The following is a 26669-nucleotide window of genomic DNA, read 5'->3' as shown; positions in this document are numbered from 1 at the left end:
TATCTTTTTAGTTTTCTTAGGAATTGACTTATAAACACTTTTAAAAAAATTCAGAAGGAAAAAAAAAAGCATGTCAGTAAGTTAAGGATACATCTACTGTAAATCCAGCACAATTTACTGACATCAAAAGATTTTTGTGATTCTAAAAAAGCAAATAATCTTGATTAGACTTGATTAGAAATAGATGTGTTCATGCACACGCACATGCACACAAAAAATTTCCGTTGACTTGATTAGAAATAGATGCATTCATGCACACACGCACACACGCGCGCGCGCACACACACACACTCTCTCTCTCTCTCTCTCTCTCTCTCTCTCTCTCTCTCTCTCTCTCTCTCTCTCTTACAAGTTACATGTTACATGCAAGCACTTATACACACTCTCATGAATACAACAATTAACATGCTCACTTATTGTGGTTATATCCAAAAGCACAAGAGTTAACTGTTGAGCATGTCAGCCTTTTACCTTTTAAATATTCCTAAGTCCACACACTACCCACACTTTTATCTGCACATTCTTTCGTTAAGATAAGATAAGAATAACTTTATTATCTCCAACTGGAGAAATTTGGTCAGGTGCATTATCACAACATAGACAAGTAAACAACATGGGGACCATAACTGTAAAAGTCAACAACAGCTTTTACGAATATTACGAAGATACAAATGTAAAAAATATCACATACACCGTTTCATACATACATCCACACACTGCAGGTAATAACTATTCTTAATGTAAAAACAGAAAGAATTAAGAAAAGAATTAAGTGGGTTTTTTTCATGTTATGTATTTCTTAGGCTTTTTAAAATTCCTTTTTTCTTTAAACAGTGACCAAAAAATTCAAATCTAATTCAGTTGTTTCTCCATTGCTTGTGCATGGATTATTTTAGTTTGATTTTTCTTTCCGTTTCGATTCAACGCCACAAGAATTTATAAGTGCCAGGAAGGGCAGAAGATCCTATTATTTTGTTGACCTGTTTGAGGGATTGTTGCTGATGGTGTGACTAACAGCTGTTGTAACGGTTCTGACCTGTTGAAGGGCGCCGCCTCTGAGCACACAAAGCCAGTGTGTGTGAACAGTGGTACAAGTGAGCCATGTGTTCTTCTTCTTCTGCGTTCACTCGTATGCACACGAGTGGGCTTTTACGTGTATGACCGTTTTTACCCCGCCATGTAGGCAGCCATACTCCGTTTTCGGGGGTGTGCATGCTGGGTATGTTCTTGTTTCCATAACCCACCGAACGCTGACATGGATTACAGGATCTTTAACGTGCGTATTTGATCTTCTGCTTGCATATACACACGAAGGGGGTTCAGGCACTAGCAGGTCTGCACATATGTTGACCTGGGAGATCGTAAAAATCTCCACCCTTTACCCACCAGGCGCCGTCACCGTGATTCGAACCCGGGACCCTCAGATTGACAGTCCAACGCTTTAACCACTCGGCTATTGCGCCCGTCGAGACATGTGTTGTTTGGCAGCGTTTGTGTTGGAGCTTGATCAGTTCGGGTTTTACAGGCAGTGTTGGGTTTTGATTTTTCTCTGTGTGTTTGGTATTGTTGTTGACTTTTTATTGTATGTTTTGTTTCCGTTCGACTGATTTATTTTCTTTCTTTGTACATGTTTGCTTTACACTGAGTCAGTGACTGGGTGAGTGAGTACATTTTGTTGTGTTTTACTTTTTCTGTGGTTTCAGTAAGCTGCAGTTGATTTATTGTGTTTTCTAGATGGACTGACAGTTCTAAAAAATGACAGTGAATATAGAAATTTGTAGCTTTCAAGAGGTATTAATTGCTTTTCTTTTTTTCAGGTTTTTAGTTTGTTTTATTTTGGGGTGGGTTTTTTGTTGTTGTTGTTGTTGTTTTGGGTTTGTTTTTTTTTACAATCATGTGCATTGTTTTTATCCTGTATGATGATGGTTTCTGCTTTTCCTTTTTGGTCGTTAACAGTTTAAGATGCTTGAACAGCTATCATCATCTTTTGTTTTGAACAACAGAGCAAAGCTGCCCATGTCATTTCTCTTATCTGAAATTCATGTTGAATATTGCAACTGAATATTCCTTCTTTTTTTTTCTTCTTTTTTTTTTTCAAATAAATGTGTTGTTTTGGGTTTAAAAAAAAAAAAGGAATTCAGCTTTCATATTACAATGCAGAGTGCATGCTATCATTTTGATGAGAAAGAAAATACAAGCTGTTTGTAAGTTGGGCGTGTGTGATCTGTATTGGACTTAGAGAAACTAACTTTTGTTGTTTTTTTCCACAGATTTTGATTGTTTGATCATCAGATAACATTTTGTTGCTGTTGTTGTTATGTACACTAAAATACCTGCTGTCTGTCACAGGTTTTGATAAAAAGCTGGAGAGTCGTGGTGACAACAAAGCGACTGAAGTCAGCTGTGGCCGGCAGTCCATGAAGCAGTCCAACACCAACACCAGCACCGGCACCCCCAAGCCCCCTCCTCTGCCTCCTCCTGCCCCCGCCCCCGCCCCCTCCTCCACCAACAAGGTCACCACAAAGCCCCCACAGTCAAACTCGCTCTACAGGATCATCAGTCAGAACAAAGCGCAAGGCATTGCCAGCTCTCCCAAACCTGTGCCGGCCCAAAGTCCCAGCAAGTCGGGCCGCAGGGTGAAGTTTGACGACAGTTTTGAGAGCGACGACGACGATGACGACGACGACGACTCTGAAGCCTGCATGCCCCAAAAGAAAGCCTGTGAAGAGACAAAACCTGAGACTCGAATTGAAGAAGAAGAAGACTCCTCCGAGTCGGACACTTCGGAGGATTCCCCAACAGAAGACGATGCGGAGGTCGAGGTTGTTCTGAGACGGCCTCGTCCTGGGACTGCACAGCAGAGGGCCAAGCCGAGTGAGGATGATGACGATTTGAGTCTGAGCGCGTTTGTGCCGGCCTCTGTGCGCCGACAGAGCGTGCTGCCGTCACCCAAGCAACAGCGTGGGGAAGGTCAAGGTCGTGACCCCAGCACTGAAAGTTCGGACAGGGAGCCAAGTGAGTTGAATGGACATACCTGGTTTTGTGTGTGTTTGTGGACGTTTCTAGCTCTGCATGAAGTTTCTTGTCATTTTTATTTTCTCTGTTATTTGTATGTTTGGTCATTCTTTTGTTGTTGTTTTTCTTTCATTCGTTTTCTTCTTTTTTGTTTTTTACAATATTTTCTCATAGAGTCAAGCTGTTGTTTTTAACAAATCATACCCTGCTTTACCTTAATGAGTCCAAGCATATTTCATGTTTAGTTATCATACTGGTTGCTTGTATGTACAGTTCAATTATATGATGATGGTGAGAATATGGATACTTTGACGGGCGCAACAGCCGAGTGGTTAAAGCGTTGGACTGTCAATCTGAGGGTCCCGGGTTCGAATCACGGTGATGGCGACTGGTGGGTAAAGGGTGGAGATTTTTACGATCTCCCAGGTCAACATATGTGCAGACCTGCTAGTGCCTGAACCCCCTTCGTGTGTATATGCAAGCAGAAAATCAAATACGCACGTTAAAGATCCTGTAATCCATGTCAGCGTTTGGTGGGTTATGGAAACAAGAACATACCCAGCATGCACACCCCCGAAAACGGAGTATGGCTGCCTACATGGCGGGGTAAAAACAGTCATACACGTAAAAGCCCACTCGTGTGCCTACGAGTGAACGCAGAAGAAGAAGAAGATACTTTAATAGCACCTATCTTCGGTCAGGGACCAAACTCTAACTCTAAGCGCTTTATAAACACAGAGTCTGTTGCACAACAGGCTGCCAGAGTATGGACACAAGTATTCAAAAAGATACTGAATTAACATGATCATTAGCACTCTGAGATTCATGTTTTTGTGTTAGGTTTTTTTTCACAAATTCAAAACTTACTACCGAGGGAAGATATTGTTCTGGAAAAATGATTCAGTTTGATACTGTTCCATCTAGACCATATTTGAAAGGTCAGAATTTTTTTACAGTGATATACTGTTTTGTTGTTGTCGTTTTTGAATATTTGTGGTCTTGAAAGTTGGACTGTGAGCATTGTTCCATCTGAAGTTGATCAGTCATCTTCATACCCCAGGCGATCAGCTCTTTGAACGATATTTTTATGTGAACTGTATTTTTATACTGATTTTAGTTTTCAATTCATACATTAGTTAACTTGGTCTTTTGTGAAGGACTATGATTCTCAAGCAAGGAGGCCAAATTGCGCAGGCTCTTACCACTGCAGCTGTGGGATCCTGTTGGCCTTTGGGGACCATCCCAGTGCTGACGGTCCTAAAACCCTCTTGGCCAAGAGGGTAGGGGTGTACCTTAAGCAAGACACCATCCACTATATTCAAATTCTAGCCCAGGTAGTCGAGACAGCGGTTGCATCCTCTGCTATTCTGATGGTCATAGTTGGGTATGACTTCTTGACGATAACACATACACTTACTGTTGTCAGGGGCACCGTATTACGGTCAGGGGAGTTCAAGGGGCCAAGGCAGGCGGCAGCAGACCTACGCTGACACAGAAAGCTCCAGCAGTCTGACCAGTCACAGCTCGGTCAACAGTAACCCTGACCGCTTTGAGACCAGTCACAGCTCGGTCAACAGTAACCCTGACCGCTTTGAGACCAGTCACAGCTCGGTCAACAGTAACCCTGACCGCTTTGAGACCAAACCACAGTCGGGCTACTGCCCCGACGACACCGAGGACTCCGTGGATGATCGAGAGGCCATTGGGGACCTGTTGGATGAAGCCATGGACTCTTCAGACTCCGAGGACATGTACGCTTCAGAGAAGCCACAAGCACCCGTCATGGTAAGCTGACGTCTTTAACTCATTCTACGCCTGGTGCGAGTTAACTCTTACCATGATTACACTTCCCCTGTGGACCAGGTACAAGTAGTCTCGTATTTCTTTTTCTTTTGTGTTCGTAGGCTGCAACTCCCACGTTCACTCATATGTACACAAGTGGGCTTTTACATGTATGACCATTTTTACCCTGCCATGCAGGCAGCCATACTCCACTTTCAGGGGGTATTCTCGTGCCAACACACTATTCTGATTTCATTCATTCTTGCTTGGTACAGTTGGCATTCTGAACTGAACCATTTATGGATTCATGAAGCATGAAAACAAAGCTTTGTTCAACCGAATAAATCAATAATTCTTCATCGATTTTCACAATTTTAGTGAACCACCCTGTTTTGTTTTTTTTCTGCAGTGGTCTCATATAGTGCTGGCCCAGGGGAGTTGTAACAGGCATGTAGCTGTGGGGTGGGCCCAACACTCGGCTTATATCACAGATTGACATATTAGTGGAGTGATGGCCTAGAGGTAACGCGTCCGCCTAGGAAGCGAGAGAATCTGAGCGCGCTGGTTCGAATCATGGCTCAGCCGCCGATATTTTCTCCCCCTCCACTAGACCTGGAATGGTGGTCTGGACGCTAGTCATTCGGATGAGACGATAAACCGAGGTCCCGTGTGCAGCACGCACTTAGCGCACGTAAAAGAACCCACGGCAACAAAAGGGTTGTTCCTGGCAAAATTCTGTAGAAAAATCCACTTCAATAGGAAAAACAAATAAAACTGCACGCAGGAAAAATACCAAAAAATGGGTGGCGCTGTAGTATAGCGACGCGCTCTCCCTGGGGAGAGCAGCCCGAATTTCACACAGAGAAATCTGTTGTGATAAAAAGAAATACAAAAATACAACAAAAAAATACAAAGTTTACATTTGGGCCAACAGCAGAGTGAGAGCTGTATTATCAATGGTTTCTCCAGTCAATGGGATACCATTTACAGCTTAGTCTTTTGTGAAGGACCATGACTCTCAAACTAGGAGGCAAAATTGCACTGGCTCTTAGTGCTGCAGCCTTGTGGGCTAGTTGGCCTTTGGGAACCATCCCAACGCCGACTGTCCTAAAACCCTCTTGGCCAAGAGAGTGGGGATGTACTTGGGCAAGACACTCTCCACTGTAATCAAATTCTAGCCCAAATAGTCGGAACAGCAGTTGCCTCCTCTGCTGTTCTGATGGTCATAGTCGGACACGACTGACTGTCATATAGAAAGTAGGTGTGTGGTCAGAATGAGTTAAGACGACTGAGTCACTGAAAACTTACTTGCTAACTTACCACCCATTACGCTGTCTGGCATGTAGGGCAGTGATGAAATGTGCCACAGAAAATAGAAAAAAAGGAAAACTGTGCCCTGAGTCTGCCAAATGATGAAAAAAGACAAATTTTGTGGAGAGTCTGTTATGGTAGCTGTCGCTGTTGACAAGATAGGACCTTTTCACGTCTAATTTCAGCTGGCTAAAAAGACTGGAGTTGATGACTTATGAGGACTGCTGCAAAAGACTTCCAGAGTACTCATTCAGGAACTTTCTCACAATTGATTATTCAGCTCTTACTAGTTTAATTTAAATTTCATTGCAGTTTACAGTATGGTGTTGTGTTCAAATTACTTCCCAAAATACCAGTTGACCTGTTTGTTACAATAGTTTGATAATTTGTTTATTTAAATGCTATGATTTAACAGTATGTTAACCTTAGTAAAGCTGGTTATTTTGTTGCTTTTTTTTTTCCACAGCGTAAGAGATCAAGTCATAGAAAGGCAACAGAAGATGGGCAGCTTCCTTTCAGCATCAACGAATACCGTGCCAGCAGGTACATACTTATCAGTAACTGTAGATCATATTGCCATTGCTGTGTATCTTACCGGAATATGTGTACATGTCATGGTAGTATATCATGCCTGACTTCTTTTTTTTTTTTTCTTTCTTTCTTTAATTTTTTTTTCTATCTCCTCTTGTAACATTTGTTTCCCCGAGTGTGCAAGTGTGTATGTGATTCTGTTTGTGGTTGATGGATTATCCACCCCTCCCCCCACCCAACCCCCCTTACCTTCCTTCTTTTAAAGTTGTTTTTTTTTTTGTTTGTTTTTTTTGTGTTGTTTTGTTGTTTTTTGGGGTTTTTTTTAATAGTACTTATACACACGAAGGGGGTTCAGGAGCCAGCAGGTCAGCACATCTAAGGATAATGTAGATCAAGTTGGCGTGTTCACTGACTGGTGTCACCAGAGGAAGGAAGACTAAGACACTCACCTGCCAATACAGAGAGTCCAGGAGGGTGTGGGTTCGAATCCTGCTCTCACCCTTCCTCCCCAAGTCTGACTGGAAAATCAGACTGAGCGTCTGGCCGTTCGCATGAGACGATAAACAGAGGTTCCGTGTGCAAGGTGCACTTGGTGCACTGGAAAAGAACCCATGGCAACGAGAGTGTTGTCCTCTGGCAAAATTCTGCGGCAGAAATCCACACTGATAGGTACACTAGACGGACGCAATAGCCGAGCGGTTAAAGCGTTGGACTGTCAATCTGAGGGTCCCGGGTTCGAATCACGGTGACGGCGCCTGGTGGGTGAAGGGTGGAGATTTTTGCCGATCTCCCAGGTCGACATATGTGCAGACCTGCTAGTGCCTGAACCCCCTTCGTGTGTATATGCAAGCAGAAGATCAAATACGCACGTTAAAGATCCTGTAATCCATGTCAGCGTTCGGTGGGTTATGGAAACAAGAACATACCCAGCATGCACACCCCCGAAAACGGAGTATGGCTGCCTACATGGCGGGGTAAAAACGGTCATACACGTAAAAGCCCACTCGTGTGCATACGAGTGAACATGGGAGTTGCAGCCCACGAACGAAGAAGAAGGAGGTACACTGAAATATATATATATATAAGCATGCACTCAAGGCCAAAGCGCATTGGGTTATTCTGCTGTCAGGCATCTGCCTAGCAGATGTGGTGTAGCATATTCATGGATTTGTCCGAACACAGTGTTGCCTCCTTGAGTAACTGAAACTGAAACTGAAACTGTCGACAGAAACCTGCAAGTGCTGGAGGTGAAGCAGTCCATTGTGCGCAACAGTCAGCACTGCAGGTCAGAGGTCAGGGAGGAGAGGGTGGAGATGCCCACCCACGCCCCCACCCCCGCCCCCCGTCAGTCCGTCCAGGAAAGAGTCCGGGTGAGTGAGTGCTGAGGAACGGAACGCTGATTGTGTGCGTGCGTGTTTGGTTACTTTTTGACATCACTTCTTTTCATTTTTTTTTTTTGGGGGGGTGTGTAACAAAGGAGTTAACTCTCTCCGGACGAAGGAATGCTCATGCATTCCTACACAAAACGTATTCGGACGAAGGAATGGAATAGCATTCTCCGAAAGTAAAATTCCATCACGCGCTGTACAGGTGATTTTGTGATTAGCCAAGCAGAGTGTGCTATTCTGGGTCACTCCACAATTGAACGGTATGATTGGTCAGCCTGGCATGTGTGGCCCGTCTCGCACACACGCTGACAAAGTCACTGACCGGTCGTCTGCTCGCGTGCCAGCCTGTTAGCAAAGCGGGCTCTTCTCAGAATGTTGTGAAGCGAACAAGGCAGTGACGGCAACGTTTTAGGGTTGCCGAAGTACTTGAAATGGTACAAGCTGAAGGGTCAGACATTGAAGAGGTGGATGATGACAAAGAAGAAAGCGAATTTAATGCAGAAAGCGAGCATGGGTATGGTGATTCAGGGTGAAAAATTGGCAGTATTTTCTACATATGGCAAAACCGTAAAAATAAGATGAGAAATTTGATTTTTGTTTATATGTAATAGCTCAACAAGTAATAAACCAGTTCTGAAAGTTTCATTTTCTTACTCTGTATTTTGTATTTTTTGTAATTTTTTTCCAAACCCTTACAAATGGACCGTCTGTGGGGAAAAGCAAGGGAGAAAACTTGTCATCCCGAGTGAGTTGATGTATAATATCTCAGTGCACCCAGGGGCCTTGCCTTGTGTGACCCCATGTGTTTTGAACAGTGTATAAGACTGGGTCAGCCTTTTTGTCGTCGTTCTTGATTAGTCATATCAGCCACACAGTCTCGGCCGACCATTTTACTCAGCATCTTTTGATAAAGATGGATGGATGGATATTATATATCTTTTCTTCATATCAGAAGCCCTGAATCCAATCATGGTTTTTTTTATAATGCGCTCTACCTCCTCAGCAAAGGGACCATGAGCACTAACAGTTAACATCAGTGTGTGTGTGTGGGGGGGAATGGATGCAAAAATTGACATCACGGGGCACTTTAATTCAGACTTATTAGCAAGCGTGAACAGCATTCGCTCTTGGGTTTTGAATGTGCTTTTGAATCCATTTGAAATACTTTTTCACACTTCAAATTGAGACACCAAAATAACTGATACAATACAGATCTGCTTTACTTTTGACTTCATGTTCATGAAGAAAAAGAATGTGAACATGAATTTGTTGAAATGCAAGCAAATATACCAGCAAAACTCCTTACAAGAATAACACAGACATGTAATGTGAAGAATTCAAAGATATGTGTTGTTTTGTGCATGTGTGTGTGATCAAAGTTGTCCAGATTCATGCATACACGTGTGTGATTAAAGATGTCTTGTTTTATGCATGTGAGTGTGTGATCAAAGATTTCTAGTTTTCTGCATGTGAGTGTGTGAACTGTGATCAAAGATGTCTAGGTATTTGTGTGTGAGAGAGAGAGAAAGATTAAAGATGTCTAATCTTATGCATGTGTATGAATGTGAAAAAAAAAGTCCAGTTCAGTACATAATTGTGTGTGATCAGATACATCTACTTTCATGCATGTGTATGTGTGTGATGAAAGATGTGTAGTTTTATGCATGTGTGTGTGTTAGCAAAGTCTAATTTCATACACGCACATATGTGTGTAATCAGAGATGTGTAGTTTTATGCACATGTGTGTGATTGAAGATGTCTAGTTTTATACATGTATGTGTGTGTGTGAGATCAAAGATGTCTAGGTGTGTGTGTATGTGTGTGTGTGTGTGATTGAATATGTATTGTTTGATGCAGATATATGTATGTGATCAAAGATGTCCAGTTCAGTGCGTATGTGTGCGCGATGAAATATGTCAAATTTTGTGTGTGTGTGTGTGTAAACAAATATGTCTAGTTTTACGCATATGTATGTGCAATCAAATATGTCCGCTTTTTTGCATTTGTGTTTGATCAAAGATGTGTAGTTTTAATGCTCCTGTGTGAAATCAGAGATGTGTAGTTTAATGCATATGTGTGTTATCAAAGATGTGTAGTTTTATGCACACGTATGATCGAAGATGTCTAATTTTTTTTTTTTTTTACATGTATGTGTGTGTAATCAGAGATGACTAGTTTTGTACGTGCGATCAGATATGTCTGCTTTTGTTCATGTGTATGCGATCATAGATTGGTAGTTTTAACGCACGTGTACATGATCAAAGATGACTAGTTTTACGCATGTGTGTGTGTGTGTGTGTGTGATGAAGCACATGCAGTTTTGACGCGGTGTTGATGAATGTACGACACAGGAGCTGCAGGAGCTGATTCAACAAGAGCAGAGCGTGATCATGCAGACCAGCAACGCGCTCAACCAGTGCACGTCTTCGGCCTATTTCGCCGGCTCCTCCGAGCAGGTGGAGTGCAACAGGATTCTGCTGATTGCCTGTGAGTTACAGCCCCTGTAGGCTTTGTTGCCTGTGAGTTACAGCCCCTGTAGACTTTGTTGCCTGTGAGTTACAGCCCCTGTAGACTTTATTTCCTGTGAGTTACAGCCCCTGTAGACTTTATTTCCTGTGAGTTACAGCCCCTGTAGACTTTATTTCCTGTGAGTTACAGCCCCTGTAGACTTTGTTTCCTGTGAGTTACAACCCCTGTAGACTTTATTTCCTGTGAGTTACAGCCCCTGTAGACTTTGTTTCCTGTGAGTTACAGCCCCAGTAGACTTTGTTTCCTGTGAGTTACAGCCCCTGTAGACTTTGCTTCCTGTGAGTTACAGCCCCTATAGACTTTATTGCCTGTGAGTTACAGCCCCTGTAGACTTTATTGCCTGTGAGTTACAGCCCCTGTAGACATTGTCTCCTGTGAGTTACAGCCCCTGTAGACTTTGTCTCCTGTGAGTTACAGGCCCTTTAGACATTAGTGCTTGTGAGTTTCAACCGCTTTAACCCTTTCGCTGCCAGGAAAATAAGATTTAAGTGAAATCTATTTGCCAGGGTTTTTTCACAAAAAACGGGTATAAATTTTCAAAAAATTCTGTGCTCTTTGTTATTGGAGAAAGACCCATAAAAGTATATATTTTCTGAAAGGTAAATGAATAAAGAATACAAAACACATGCTGTTTTCCCATTTTATATATATTTTAGTGACATGCTGTTGTTTTGAAATCAGTGTTTTGTTTTTTGTCACATTTTCAACTTGTTCATTACAAACATTAGTCAGGTAATTTGCACAAAGACATCATATTTTCTGGACAAATGGATATCTGCAAACACAAAATCATACTAGAACAACCACAATATATATATATATTTTTTAAGAGATAGATACGCAATAGATTGTGACTTCTCCAAGTGATAAGATGGATGTGAGGCCACGCCCCCTCAGTCTCCACCCCCCTCCTCCTCACCCCCCTCACACGATCACTTGATTCAGTTCTCATCAGACCGCGTTGGCTGCGTGCCAAGAATATCGCTCTGCTGCTAATTCGGTCATCTGTCGTCTGCTAACATCTGTACAGCCGGCATCACTCACTGACAGTCGCATCTTGGCCACTCTCTTCATTATTCATTTATTTTCTATCAGATCGTCCTATAAATGTTCATCTCTATCTTCTCCTTCGAATTTACGCTTCAATTCTTTCTGAGCATCAGCTAAAGAAAGAAATCATGTTGATTTAGTTCGTCACGATCGCATGTCCTGAGCACGGCGTCAGTCCGACATTTTGTTGAGCGAGCGAGGAGAGAAGTCAGGCAAACACTTGGACAGTGACCCAACCAAAACGTTCAAATAAAGGACTGCTTCATGACGTAGATGGGGTTTCTAGCTATGAATAGAATCTAGAGAGATTCTCCAGGCTAAAGCTACCACTATTTTTGCCAAGGAAGTGAATGCAAACCAGGGAAAAGTCAGAATATTTCGATGACGAGTTATCTCGTCATGCAGGCAGCAAAGCATACATGCTTGCCATGACGAGTTATCTCGTCATGCAGGCAGCCTAGGGGTTAACCAGTCGGCTGTTGCGCCCATCAGATAACCAGTTTGAACTTTTTTCTTTTTTTTTTTTTTTCCACCAGGCCAGAAGCGGCAGTCGTACCTGATGGAGATCCAACGACTGCGGGACACCAAGGTTCTGGATCCGTCAGGTCCCGGGCCCAAGGGCTCCCTGACCATCAGTGACATCCGTCTGCCACTGAAGAAAGAGTTCGTCACCAAGATCGGAACCTCCCACGGTACTTGTCAATGTCTTGCGTATAATAACCTGTATGGACAGGACATGTTGTCCGCATGACAGACAGCAGGATCCCGAAGATGCTCTTGTTTGGCCAGCTAAAGGATGGCCACCGCAAACTTGGAAGAGCACACTTGCAAGCGCTTCAAGGACACCTTGAAGACAAACCTCAAAACCTGTGACATAGACATCACTTCCTGGGAAACTGATGTCCTTGACCGTTCTCGCTGGAGGATGCTATGCTCTAGTGTCATAAAGGCGTTTGAAAACAAGAGAACGCTGGCCATTAAGGAGAAGCATGAGCGAAGGAAGCATGGCTCAACTTCTGGAGACGTTTTCCCTTTCAACACCTGTGGGAAGTGCTGCGCATCCAGAATCGGCCTCTTCTCCCATATGAGGACACACACCAACAGATAAGCCTGCCTGCCTACTCATCCGTCGGTCCGACGGGAGACTCCATCATCATGATAACTCAAGTCATGTCCGACTATATTGTAATGTCCACATGTTTTATATCAGTCTATTTGTATAAACAGACATTACAATGAAATTGATTGTTAGTAACCCAGGCTGTGTAAGAACCCGTATATTGTTGACGTTACTGAAGGGATGGCATTAAACAGATTGCAGTTGAACATCGAGTCTGTCATTTTATTGTATGAAATAACGGTGACTCTACATATATGAACATCAGGACAGCAGTCTTGTGTATTATAATTCAGTTGTGTCTGACTATGACCATCAGAACAGCAGTCTTGTGTATTATAATTCAGTTGTGTCCGACTATGACCATCAGAACAGCAGAGGAGGCAACTGCTGTCTTGACTCTCTTGACTAGAATTTGATTGTAGTCTTGTGTACTTGCTTTTATTACAAATGTCATGTTTAAACGCATACAAAATAGTGTTGATTTTCACTTCTTTTTTTTTTTTTCTTTTTTTTTCTTTTTTTTTTTATTTGTTTTATTTCTTCTTCTTTTTTTTATTACATGGGTGACATCAGTCAAAAAGCGGTTTGTTGCATTTCTAATGAGAATGATCAGTGTGGTCTGTTTTGGAGAGATTTTTAGCAGAATGTGTAACAAACGACAACCTATTACTTTATTGTGTTGCTGCGGCTGTGTGTGTGAAATGTCAGCATGGATGTGTGCAGACACGACAACCTACTACTTCATCGTGTTGCTGAGGAACGGGCCCCAGCTGCTGAGCACTCAGATGCTGTCCACCCACGACCCCATGATGCGGGGCAGCCTGGACTTCCCCAACCTCCTCAAGGTCAACGGCATCACGGGCTCCTTCAAGCTGCAGCTGGAGATCTACAGCATGGTCAGTCAGGAGACGGAAGACCTGAGAGTCCTTCAGACTATAGTCTAAGATCAGACTGAGGAAAGATCTGGGAGGTTGTAAATTTTGAAAAATTTACCATGATTTTTGGCCCACAAGGCACTACATCGCATAAAGCGTACCCCCTGAATTTAAAGAAAAAAGTTATTTTGAATTCGTATAAGGCACACACATCTGATAAGCTGCACCTACAGTAAAGTGAAAGTCCTCCATTCTCTCTCTGCTAACAGCAGATGTTGTTTTCCAAGTTGTCGTCTTCGGAGAACTGTATCAGTGTCTGACTTGTTTTTGTCTGCTTGTTGACTCAGCTCTGTTACTCTGCATTCGGACAAATCCATATATCAACGCGCTACACCACATCTGCTAGGCAGATGCCTGACCAGCAGCATACCCCAACGCACTTAGTCGGGCCTTGAGTGCATGCATGTATATTTATGTTCCTATCGCAGTGGATTTATTCTGCAGAATTTTGCCAGAGAACAACACTGTAGTTTTTTTGTTTTTTGTTGTTGTTTTTTTGTTTGTTTGTTGTTTTTTAGCTGCCCCATCATCTGCACCGTTTCAGTGGCATTACTCCCACGCCGCTCATTTAGATTCCCCAATACACGGCCACACCCGGGCTCGTCCGTCGCAGTTCCAGCGTCGGCAGTCCACAGGGAACCATCGATGTTAGGTCGCCTGGAGGCCACACACCAGAGGAGACCCTGCACTGCTGCTGAGTCACAACAACACTGTAGTTGCCATGGGTACTTTTTCAGTGCGCCAAGTGCGTGCTGCACACGGGCCTCCGTTTATCGCCTCATCCGAACGACTAGACGCTCAGTTTGATTTTCCAGTCAAACTTGGGAGAAAGGGCGAGAGCGGGATTTGAACCCACACCTTCACAGACTTTCTGTATTGGCAGCTGAGCGTATTAACTCTTTCCATATGAACGGCGAAAGAGACAACGTTAACAGCATTTCACCCCAGTTACCATCATCAAAATATTGCAAGCAGAAGGCTCTTACACTGAAGACGTGAATGTTGACAAAGAATACCACAATTCTGACGATGGAAGCTAAAGGTTGGGTCATTCAGACACCCACTGGACATCCGAGGGGTCTGTGTAGAGGAGAAGAGAGGACTGGCCGTACTGAGTGAGTTAACCATTATCCCACCTTCCTCAATGTACAGTGGAGGATCTCACAGTGTGTATATATATATATGTGTGTGTGTGTGTGTATGTTTCAGTCTGTGTCCCGGGAAGCGGTGGGGAAGGGGAAGAAGAAGAAGACGCCCAAGAAGGCCGGGAAAGGGGGTGCTCACACAGGTACAGCCTACTTGGGCATGGTGGAGGAATGTAAGCCATAACACTGCATCTTGTATTATCTGTTGACACTCTCCATCTCATATTATCACTTCTTGTATTACAGAGTCTCTGCACGTGATTACTGAAAGCTTCACTTGTGTTTGATAATTAGCCCTAAACCATATCTTGGTTAGCACAAGGAAGATGACAAGAGTGTATTAAAGTGGAAATGCCGCCATGCCCATACTCCTGAAAACTACCATAAAACTACTGAAAACTGGGGTTCTACTACTGAGAGGTATTTGGGGGCCTAGGCAGGTCTGCAGAGATGCCATCTGTTACTATTTCGCCGTATTTTGTTACGCTCAGTTACAGTTTGTTCCAATGTTACGCCAACATCAAAATTGTTCTGATGAGTTCATTCTCGACTACATAGCATGGTCACATGCTTTCTGTCCTAACATTACCCAGATGCTCTAGACTTATCCAGGCCAGGGCAGTCACTACTAACTTTGGTCTCACGTGATAATGCTCAGCTAATTAAGTGCATGTTTACATTGAAAGGGCATTGAGTGAACCTCCTTCTTCTTCTTCGTATGCACACGAGTGGGCTTTTACGTGTATGACCGTTTTTACCCCGCCATGTAGGCAGCCATACTCCGTTTTCGGGGGTGTGCATGCTGAGTATGTTCATGTTTCCATAACCCACCGAACGCTGACATGAATTACAGGATCTTTAACGTGCGTATTTGATCTTCTGCTTGCATATACACACGAAGGGGGTTCAGGCACTAGCAGGTCTGCACATATGTTGACCTGGGAGATCGTAAAAATCTCCACCCTTTACCCACCAGGCGCCGTCACCATGATTCGAACCCGGGACCCTCAGATTGACAGTCCAACGCTTTAACCACTCGGCTATTGCGCCCGTCTAGTGAACCAATCAGCTTAATTGTTTGCCTGAACAAGAGGTAACGTGGCTAAATCAAGTTGTGTCTGGGTCAAACAGCGTCTGTGCCCGTTTGCTGATGTGGAGTCAGGTGTTCCTACCAGATATCCTGATTGTTCCTACAAACACTTAACAGGCATTGGCATCTCTGTTGTATTATCAGTTGATACTCTGCATCTTGTATCATCCGTTGATATGCCATATTATCATTTGATATTCTGCATCTTGTGTTATCAGTTGATGCTTTCCATTTTGTAATTGTATAATCAGCTAATATTCTTCACCTTGTATTGTCAGCTCCCTTTATGCCTGACATATACCACTCTGTATGATTACGTTGACAGGCACAAATTTGCTTTGTGTTACTCATTCCCAAAGACTGAAAGGCCTCTGTTTTGCTTGCAGGGAGAAAAATGACAACAACAAAAATCATTCAATTTGCATTAAGTTGAATAAATTACCAACTTGCTGTCTGATAATTGACGTTCCAAAACTGATGTCCATTAGGCAAATTTAAAAAGAAAACAGTTTGATAGTGTGATGAAGAAAAAAATGCAGTATCATCAGAATCATTTTGTCATGGTTTGTGCATTATAGACAGTGGTACAAAGTCCTCAGTACCTTTTGATAATTTCATATTCTAACATTTATAGCAGAATGTGCAAAATAACAGACACATTTCAGATCATTGCCGACAGAAACAGCGCAAGTTTCAGTAGATCATCTTGATATTGGTCTCACTGTTGAAATGATGAGACCATGTTACGCATGTGTGGGTGTATATGTGAATGTGTGTCTTCATGTTTTACATCTATCTGCTTACTTATCATAATTAATATCTTTTTTTTTCTTTTTTTTACATTATAGTTATTATTTCTTTCTTTCTTTGTGTAAGCTTATCTATCATTTATTCACTTTTTTTTTTTTTTTTTTTTTCCTCAAGGCCTGACTAAGCGCGTTGGGTTACGCTGCTGGTCAGGCATCTGCTTGGCAGATGTGGTGTAGCGTATATGGATTTGTCCGAACGCAGTGACGCCTCCTTGAGCTACTGAAACTGAAACTGAGACCAAAAATGGAAGATAGAAATTGCCTTTGCTAGTTTGAATGAATGTAATGAGTCTCAGTTTGTTGCATGTGTTTCTGTTTGTATCTCTATGTATTCCAGTGTGTCCCTTCACATCACCAAACTTTGTTGCACATTTGCATATATATGTGTGTGGACTGAACTACATTGGAACATAACTGCTGTCAAACTTACACATATATACAGACAAATGTATGGCATACGCTCACATAGGGCATGTGCGCTCACTTACAAACAAAACACACACACACTCATGACTGTCCCAAAGCCAGCAAACTGTGAATCATAACTTATTCAAATTAGTGTAACATTTTCACACAGCATGAACATGAATTACGTCTTCAATATCTTTTGATAGTTATGTGTTCTGAAATCCATAACAAAGTGTGCAAAATAACAATGAGTTTTCAGGTCACTGCCATGAGGAATAACTTTTTCAGTTCCAGGAATTTACCTAGGCATTTGGTTTTACCATTTTGTGCAAGAAAAATATGAAATGAAGAAGAAATTTGCCATTTCTAGTCTTTAACAGACAAGCACTTTAGTATTTCTGTGATGTTTCACCAGCATGTTGCATGTACTGCTGCTTCTCAGTTTTTTTGTGTCCCATTCGTCACCAAACTTTGTGGCACAGTTGCATGTGTGCATAGAATGAACTTCATAACAGCTGTTGAACTTTATAAAAAAAATTGAAACACATGCGCATGTGTGTTCTGCGCCACATGCACATACCTCCAAACACACTATACATACAATTGCCCACATGCAGATAATGCATGCACACACATTGACAAACACACAAAACACACACTCAGAACTGTCTTATATTCCTGAAGCAGTTAAGCATGGCTTACTGAATACTCAAGCTATTGAATGAATGGAGTCTCCCGTCGAACTGACGGATGAGTAGGCAGGCAGGCTTATCTGTCGGTGTGTGTCCTCATATGGGAGAAGAGGCCGATTCTGGATGCGCAGCACTTCCCACAGGTGTTGCAAGGGAAAACGTCTCCATGCTTCCTTCGCTCACGCTTCTCCTTAATGGCCATTTACAAGTTATTGTAACAGTTTCATACATCATGAACACAGGTTGTGTTATTCACTGCCAGTGTAGCGGCATGTACCCCAGCCCTCTGCTCCCTTGTCCTCAAAGTTTGCTGTTTCAGTGTTCCTGCTGCACTCCCTTGAACTTGCCCAGTGAGCATGCTGCATTTGCTTTGAAAGAATCACCAGATGCAGGCCAACGTTGTGTATTATTCCCATGCTAATCTGTATGTTCTTTCCTGTGCTGTATTGTATGACCAGATGCGTGCTGACGTTGTGTATTATTCGCATGATGATGTGTGTGTTCTTTCCTGTGCTGTATTGTATGACCAGATGCGTGCTGACGTTGCGTATTATTCGCATGATGATGTGTGTGTTCTTTCCTGTACTGTATTGTATGACCAGATGCATGCTGACGTTGCGTATTATTCGCATGATGATGTGTGTGTTCTTTCCTGTGCTGTATTGTATGACCAGATGCATGCTGACGTTGCGTATTATTCGCATGATGATGTGTGTGTTCTTTCCTGTACTGTATTGTATGGTATTGTATTGCATTGTATTACAGTTTGTCTAAGCAGATTTCTCTGTGTGAAAGTCAGGCTGCTCTCCCCAGTGAGAGTTCGTTGCAACAGTGCACAGCCACCTTTCTTTCTTTTCTTTTCTTTTTTTTCGATAAAAGTTGATTTCTACGCAGAATTTTGCCAGGAACAACCCTTTTGTTGCCGTGGGTTCTTTTACGTGCACAAAGTGCAGGCTACACACGGGACCACAGTTTATCATCCCATCCGAATGACTAGCATCTGGACCAGAACTCAAGGTTTAGTGGAGGGGGAGAAAATACTGCCCTATGTGGGATTCAGTCCCATGCTGTCAGATTCTCTTGCTTCCTAAGCAGACAAGTTATTATTATTATTATCATTATGAGCATTTAGGCCTGATTTTGAAAATAAGCCCTTGGCGTTTACAAATAGAAAAAACAACACATTATCAAAAAGGAAAAAATTATTCACCTCCTCTCTCCCCCCCCCCCCTCCAAACACCCCCCACCCACAGACACACACACAACACACTCACAAGCACTCATGCATGCACACCCACAAGTCATAATGCACAGTCATAAATAGTAGACAATCAAAAATACAACCTACAAATTCTGAAAATCTCAAACTCACTCGCTCACTGACAGTCAAATATTTCAGTTCATACTGGAAAGGCATAAGCTGTTGAGAATTATTCAGAACGGGGAAAAGGTGGGTCTACAGACTGGATTTGAAAGACTGCAGTGAAGATGAGTTGACGGAGAGGCTGAGGAAGTTGATTCCAAAGACTGGAGGCTTAGCATGAAAATCTGCGTTGACCGTGCATTTTGGTTCAAACAGGGAGGATCCTTCTTCTTCTTCTGCGTTCACTCGTATGCACACGAGTGGGCTTTTACGTGTATGACCGTTTTTACCCCGCCATGTAGGCAGCCATACTCCGTTTTCAGGGGTGTGCATGCTGGGTATGTTCTTGTTTCCATAACTCACCGAACGCTGACATGGATTACAGGATCTTTAACGTGCGTATTTGATCTTCTGCTTGCCTATACACACGAAGGGGGTTCAGGCACTAGCAGGTCTGCACATATGTTGACCTGGGAGATCGTAAAAATCTCCACCCTTTACCCACCAGGCGCCGTCACCGTGATTCGAACCCGGGACCCTCAGATTGATAGTCCAACGCTTTAACCACTCGGCTATTGCGCCCGTCAGGGAGGAATCGAAGCAGGCGGGTGTCAGAAGAAGAGCGGAGTTGGCGTGAGGGTATGTAAGGATGAGCGAGATCGGAAAGATACTGTGGACCAGTCGCCTCAGTGGACTTGAAACAAAGAGACACAACTTTGTAGATAATTTCTTTCTTGTACTGGGAGCGTGGCACTAGGCCCTTCACTCCACGCCTGCAGGATCAGCCTGATCAGTATTGTTGATGTGTTGTCCTGATCAGTGTTGTTGATGTGTTGTCCTGATCAGTATTGTTGATGTGTTGTCCTGATCAGTGTTGTTGATGTGTTGTCCTGATCAGTATTGTTGATGTGTTGTCCTGATCAGTGTTGTTGATGTGTTGTCCTGATCAGTGTTGTTGATGTGTTGTCCTGATCAGTGTTGTTGATGTGTTGTCTGGTCAGTGTTGTTGATGTGTTGTCCTGATCAGTGTTGTTGATGTGTTGTCTTGATCAGTGTTGTCCTGATCAGTGTTGTTGATGTGTTGTCCTGATCAGTGTTGTTGATGTGTTGTCCTGATCAGTATTGTTGATGTGTTGTCCTGATCAGTATTGTTCAGTGTTGTTGATGTGTTGTCCTGATCAGTGTTGTTGATGTGTTCTCCTGATCAGTGTTGTTGATGTGTTGTCCTGATCAGTATTATTGATGTGTTGTCCCGATCAGTGTTGACGTGTTGTCCTGATCAGTGCTGTTGATGTTGTCCTGATCAGTGTTGTCGATGTGTTGTGTGCACAGTTCAGAGTCCCGGGGGACCAGTGGCCACTCGCACCACCAGCTTCTCTCAGGTGACCTGCGTGCCCCTGACCATGAGGTCTCTGGACAAGCACAGCTTCAACCTGGAGAGGGTGAATACACTGGGTTTTTCATTTCTTTTTTCTTTCAGTTTTTTTTTCTGTTGTGATGGAAAGTGAGTGTTAATGTGTATTTGTACAATATATTTGTATTTCTTTCTATCACAACAGATTTCTCTGTGTGAAATTTGGGCTGCTCTCCCCAGGGAGAGCGCGTCGTTACACTACATCACCACCCATTTTTTTTTGTATTTTTTCCTGCGTGCAGTTTTAATTGTTTTTCCTATCGAAGTGGATTTTTCTACAGAATTTTGCCAGGAACAACCCTTCTGTTGCCGTGGGTTCTTTTATGTATGCTAAGTGCATGCTGCACACAGGACCTCAGTTTATCATCTCATCCGAATGACTAGCGTCCAGACCACCACTCAAGGTCTAGTGGAGGGGGAGAAAATATCGGTGGCTGAGCCATGATTTGAACCAACACGCTCAGATTCTCTCGCTTCCTAAGCGGACGCGTTACCTCTAGGCCATCACTCCACTCCACTGTATTTGCCTGATTGCTTGTGTGTTTTTTTTTCTCTTTCTTTCTTTTTTTTAGATCACTCTGATGTGTGTTAAAGACGTCTGTATAATGTTTCTATGTCCCCCCAGGGGGCACATGAAATAAACGTCTTGCCTTGCCTTGCTTTGTGTTGTGTTTCCTTCGGATTGGCTTAGCTGTTTGAATCCCCCTTTGGGGATGCCAGGGGAGTCTTTCAGTATCAGTAGCATACCACATGTACCGAATAAAGCTGTCACACACTCCTGACTGCCCGTGTAAGACAGGCCCACAAACCCCGGAGCACATCCTGCAGTCCTGCCCCCTGTATCAAGATGCACGGACGCAGCAGTGGCCCTATGGAGCCACACTGGCAGAAAAGCTCTGGGGCACCAAAGAAGACCTCATCAAGACCACCACCTTCATTTCCAGCATAGGACTGCAAGTCTGAGACCATGATCACGGGGAACGCAGAAGAAGAAGAAGAAGAATCAATAGCATCCCCGACTTCAGGAAAATCTGTGCTGGAAATTTCCTCTTTTTCTATTGCTCTGTTTATATCTGCCTTTCTTTATTTTTCTTCTTCATCCTTCACTGTTGTCTCATCTTTCTACCTTCCCAGTCCATTCCCCTTTCCTTTTTTCAAGCAAGCCTTGACGCTTTTTTTTTTCTCTTCTCCACAGTCTGTGATGTACTGTCTGTGCTGTTTTGCTCTGGCGATTAGGTAGTGAGTTGTAAACACTGGGATGGGCACTAGCTGTCCATTCTGCAGTGTTATTTGCCTATGTGGCATTTTTAAAAGTATTTTTTGTTTGGCTTTGAAGTATTATGGTTGGGTTTTTTTTTTACGATTTCTGTAATCTGAGGATGATAAATTAAGCAGGACTGACGTGTTCAGCACGATCTAGTCTTGTTTGCCCTGAGGATCTAAATGGTTGAACAGATGCGCTAAGTAAGTGTATGCTGCGCATTGGACCTTGGTTTATCCTCTCATCGGAATGACTGTGAGTTAGTGTGATACCATTGGACCTGTGATGATGTGCTGCTGTTTCAGCTGTCGCACCTGTCCCCTCTTCACGGGATGATCTACATGAATCTCAAATGCCTCATGGAAGCCAATGTGGAAGAGAGAGGATTTCTAGTAAGTGCAGTGGTTTTGTTTCAAAGCTCAGGCAACGTTTACACTTCTACAAAACTAACCTCTTTTTTAATTACACATACTTAACCATGACCCAGCTAGTGCAGACTCCGGCAGGGGTCTGACATTCCTGTCCTGTGCAAACTACTATCCGCCTGTGCGGAGAAAATGAAAGTAACTATGGCCGATAACCTCCCAGAAGTAGGTAACCTCCCCTTTGTCCCACTGGCTAGCGCCCTCTTTGACTCCTGTCCCTGTGCTCTTCATACGGCTAAGTTTTCTTAATAACACATTCAAAAGAACTTTTGGTGAAGTCTGGCAAAAAACATTTTAGATTCTGACATTCGAATAGTATATGATTGCTAGATATATGTTCTCCACATACGCATCTGACATCTTTGCTGAACTTAGTTATAAAAGCGTTCAGTTTTATCCTGTTTGATAAGGTATGGATTTGCCTTCATCTTATTGAATTACTGTATGTATTTGACTGATTGATAGTTCCCGGTTGTTGAACATTAATTACACTATGGTTTAAAGTTTTGCCGTTTTCCTGGTATAATTCTCTGACTTTGTTCCACGATGTTTTTTCTTGTATTCGATAACCCTCTTGTACAGACAGAGGCACATAAAGTGCTATGGTTCCCTGTTCGTTTTTTGCACCGTTTCTTGCAGCACTCATCCATTGTATGAGTGTGTTATGTGTGTGCTAAATTGAATGAATGTGTGTCTGAATCACCTTGTTGTGGACAGGCAGTAAACCAGTGAGAAGAAGAAGAAAAAATGATAATGATAATATGATAATAAATGCAGGCTTATGTAGCGCAGTACACCCTATGTGGCTCACCGTGCTTTACAATGAAATATACAGAATATTTTTTTTTTTTTTAAATGTCGATATGAAGAAGAGAGAAAATAGTCACTGGACGCCAGATATTAACTCACTCAGTACGGCCAGTCCTCTCTTCTCCTCTACACAGACCCCTCGGATGTCCAGTGGGTGTCTCAATGACCCAACCTTTAGCTTCCGTCGTCAGAATTGTGGTATTCTTTGTCAACATTCACCTCTTCAGTGTAAGAGCCTTCCGCTTGTAATATTTTGATGGTGGTAATTGGGGAGAAACGCTGTTAACGTCGTCTCTTTTGCTGTTCATATGGAGAGAGTTAACTGAGGCAGTGGTTTGCTGTGCAGACGATGTTTGAGGACGTGAGTGGCTTTGGATCCTGGCATCGCCGATGGTGCGCTCTCACCGGCAACAAACTGCAGTACTGGAAGTACCCTGACGACGAAACACGCAAGGTTCCTCACACACACAGTTGTTTTATAATTTAGACATTCACAACAACCCTCCTCTTGTCTGTATATATTTTATTTATCTTATTCTGCTGGGTGGCTGTCACACACACAAAGTGCATTGTGTATAGCATACATTACGACCTCCCTTTTAATCATGTTTTATTTGTCTGTTTCTATTGGGAATTTTAAAATTCTACACAGACCATATCAAATAGCTGGGTAGCTGGCTCACCAAGTTTCAGTAATGTATGAGTAATTTTGTTCTGCATGATTCATGACCAGTGCAAAAAGGCTTCAGGGCCTTTCAATGTATTAGACAATGCAGATAAAGTTGCTATTATTGTCATTAATGTACAAACAAGGTTGTTCCACTTCACTGTTGCAGTGCAAAAACACACAGGGGCCTAAAACATTAATTATTAATCTTTATCATTAATGTACAAATGATTTTATTTGCTCAGTTCATTGCAGTGCAGAAACGCCTGGGGGCCTTTTGATGTTACAGATGAGACAGATGAAATATTCATCATAATCATCATCATACAGCTAATTTTGTTGTACTCAGTTCATGATTGCAGTGCAAAATCTGGTGGGGGACTTTCTTAATGTTGTAGATGAGACAGATAAAGCGTGCATTATCATTATCCAGAGATGCCAGCTGTTACAATTTCGCCGTATTTTGTTACACTTAATTACAGTTTATTCCGACGTTACACCAACATCAAAATTGTTCCGATAAATTAATTTTCAACTACATAGCATGGTCACATGCTTTCCTGTTGTGACATTACCCAGACGCTCTAGACCTGTCAATCATGAGGCAAGGGCCTCTAACCGTGGTCTCCCTTGATGATGCTCAACTAATCACATGCATGTTTACATTGAAACAGCATTGAGTGGACCAATCACTTAATCGTAGCAGTTACACCATGTTGTAGGTAGGCTCATTCTCAAGTGTTTGTATGCCTTGTAGATAAAATGTACATTTGCTGATGTGGCTTGGAGTCTGAGTGTTCCTACCAAATTCAAAATGTACTCTCTGGATTAAGTATTCATTGTTGTTTTTGTTTTATTTTCTTGTTATTACCACAGGGTTCAAATCTAGCGGGTGCCCGGGTGCAAATGTTATGAAAAGTTGGCTCGGGCACGCAGACTTTCTGTCAAGACTGCCCAGTTGATGCTCAAAAATTGATAGAGGCAAAAGAAAATTAATTAAAGGACACACCAAGAAAGCAAGCTCAAACGCGGTCAGTCAAAATGTAAACTGTCGTCTACTGCAGCTCGCTTTGCAGAGCAGCATCTTTGCATGTATACAATCGGATGTTGACGTTCATGGTGCATTAGCAACGAACAAATGTTTCCCATCTTCAATGTTAAAAGAAAGGCTCCCGAAACAGAGACTAAAACTCAGGATGACAAAAAGAATAAGCAGCGGGAGTACGATTCAAAGCGCCAGCGCCTGTACAACAAAGCTTGACAGAAAGACTTTGCTTGGCACACCGTTGAAACAAAGGAAGATTTTATTTCATTTTATTATGCTGGCACCCAAAACCAAAATTGGGCACTCAGATGTTTTGTCCAGAGTGCCCGATCGGCACTCAAACAAATAAGTTAAATTCGAACCCTGTTACCATCAAGCAGACAATTTTGTTCTACTTGATTTATAATTGCAGTGCAAAAAACTCATGGGAGCCTTCTAACGTTTTGAGATGAGACAGATAAAGCATTCATCATCATTATAATTTGCTGTGCTTTTCCAGGACCCTATGGGCTACATTGACCTGAAGCGCTGTGTGACGGAGAAGGTGGGTCTGATTTCCCGCGACATCTGTGCCCGTCCCCACACCTTTGAGCTGAGCACCGTGCGTCAGCCTCGCAAAGGCGAGAAGGACACCTTGGTCTCCAGAACTTACAACACCATGACCACTGTCAGGTACTGGACCCCTCTCTCTTTTTTTGGGGGGGGGGGGGGGGGTGCTGTGTGTGTGTGTGTTTCTTTAATTCGTAAAGGAAAGTCTGAAATAATGGATAGCTGACTGCTCAAAAGGAAAACCATTCTGATGAAGCAGTGGTCACAAAAGCCTTTGTTTCACACATGCCTACACGTCTCCTTCATTTATTAAATTGATTTATTGCACTTTTCTGTATTACTGTGTTTAGAAATGTTTATTGTGAATCAGCCTTCAACCTTTGTACAGGGATGATATGCAATGTGCACTGTTTTGTGTTAAAAAGATGTTTGTTGTAGAGCCTGACGGGCGCAATAGCCGAGTGGTTAAAGCGTTGGACTTTCAATCTGAGGGTCCTGGGTTCGAATCTCGGTAACGGCGCCTGGTGGGTAAAGGGTGGCGATTTTTACGATCTCCCAGGTCAACATATGTGCAGACGTGCTTAGTGCCTGAACCCCCTTCATGTGCATATGCAAGCAGAAGATGAAATACACACGTTAAAGATCCTGTAATCCATGTCAGCGTTCGGTGGGTTATGGAAACAAGAACATACCCAGCATGCACGCCCCGAAAGCGGAGTATGGCTGCCTACATGGCAGGGTAAAAATGGTCATACACATAAAAGCCCACTCGTGTGCATACGAGTGAACGTGGGAGTTGCAGCCCACGAACGAAGAAGAAGAGAAGCACTGGCTCTTAGTGCTGCAGCCTTGGGGACTAGTTGGCCTTTGGGTACAATCCCAGTGTCGACTATCCTAAAGCCCTCAGGTGGGAATGTAACTTGGGCAAGACACTCTTCACTATAATCGAATACTTGCCCAGATACTTGACAGCAGCTGCCTTCTCTGCTGTTCTGCTGGTGATAGGTGGACACGACTGACTATTGTAGATACATGTGTTGTATTATGTTGTATTGTATTACTCTTTTTTCACAACAGATTGTGTGAAAATCGGGCTGCTCTCCCCGGGGAGAGTGCATCGCTATAGTGAGAGCGCAACCCATTTTTTGTGTATTTTATTCCTGCCTGGAATTTTGTTTCTTTTCCTATCAATGTGGATATTTCTACATAAATTTGCCAGGGACAACCCTTTTCTTGCTGTTGGTTCTTTTACGTCCGCTAAGTGCATGCTGCACACGGGACCTCCGTTTATAATCTCATCCAAATGACTAGCGTCCAGACCACCACTCAA

General features: G+C 42.9%; 2 protein-coding genes across 2 annotated transcripts in view; both read left to right on the top strand.

Moving 5' to 3' along the window:
- The window catches only part of LOC143286014 (protein NDRG3-like), a 201009-nt gene that overhangs the window by 131456 nt on the left and 42884 nt on the right, over positions 1–26669 (top strand). The window lies entirely within an intron of this gene.
- The window catches only part of LOC143285686 (uncharacterized), a 37410-nt gene that overhangs the window by 7959 nt on the left and 2782 nt on the right, over positions 1–26669 (top strand). Inside the window, exons 8-19 of the mRNA XM_076593086.1 lie at positions 2350–3015; positions 4442–4800; positions 6575–6651; positions 7868–8009; positions 10379–10514; positions 12143–12298; positions 13450–13622; positions 14871–14979; positions 20501–20610; positions 22149–22235; positions 23425–23532; positions 25290–25462. Coding sequence (XP_076449201.1) covers positions 2350–3015; positions 4442–4800; positions 6575–6651; positions 7868–8009; positions 10379–10514; positions 12143–12298; positions 13450–13622; positions 14871–14979; positions 20501–20610; positions 22149–22235; positions 23425–23532; positions 25290–25462 — 2296 coding nt within the window. The remainder of the gene's footprint in view (positions 1–2349; positions 3016–4441; positions 4801–6574; positions 6652–7867; positions 8010–10378; positions 10515–12142; positions 12299–13449; positions 13623–14870; positions 14980–20500; positions 20611–22148; positions 22236–23424; positions 23533–25289; positions 25463–26669) is intronic.

This window comes from Babylonia areolata, chromosome 9 (assembly GCF_041734735.1).
Source record: "Babylonia areolata isolate BAREFJ2019XMU chromosome 9, ASM4173473v1, whole genome shotgun sequence".
Taxonomy (NCBI): Eukaryota; Metazoa; Mollusca; class Gastropoda; order Neogastropoda; family Buccinidae; genus Babylonia; species Babylonia areolata.
The sequence above is the reverse complement of the archived record's forward strand: the minus strand, read 5'-3'. Positions and strand labels throughout refer to the sequence as shown.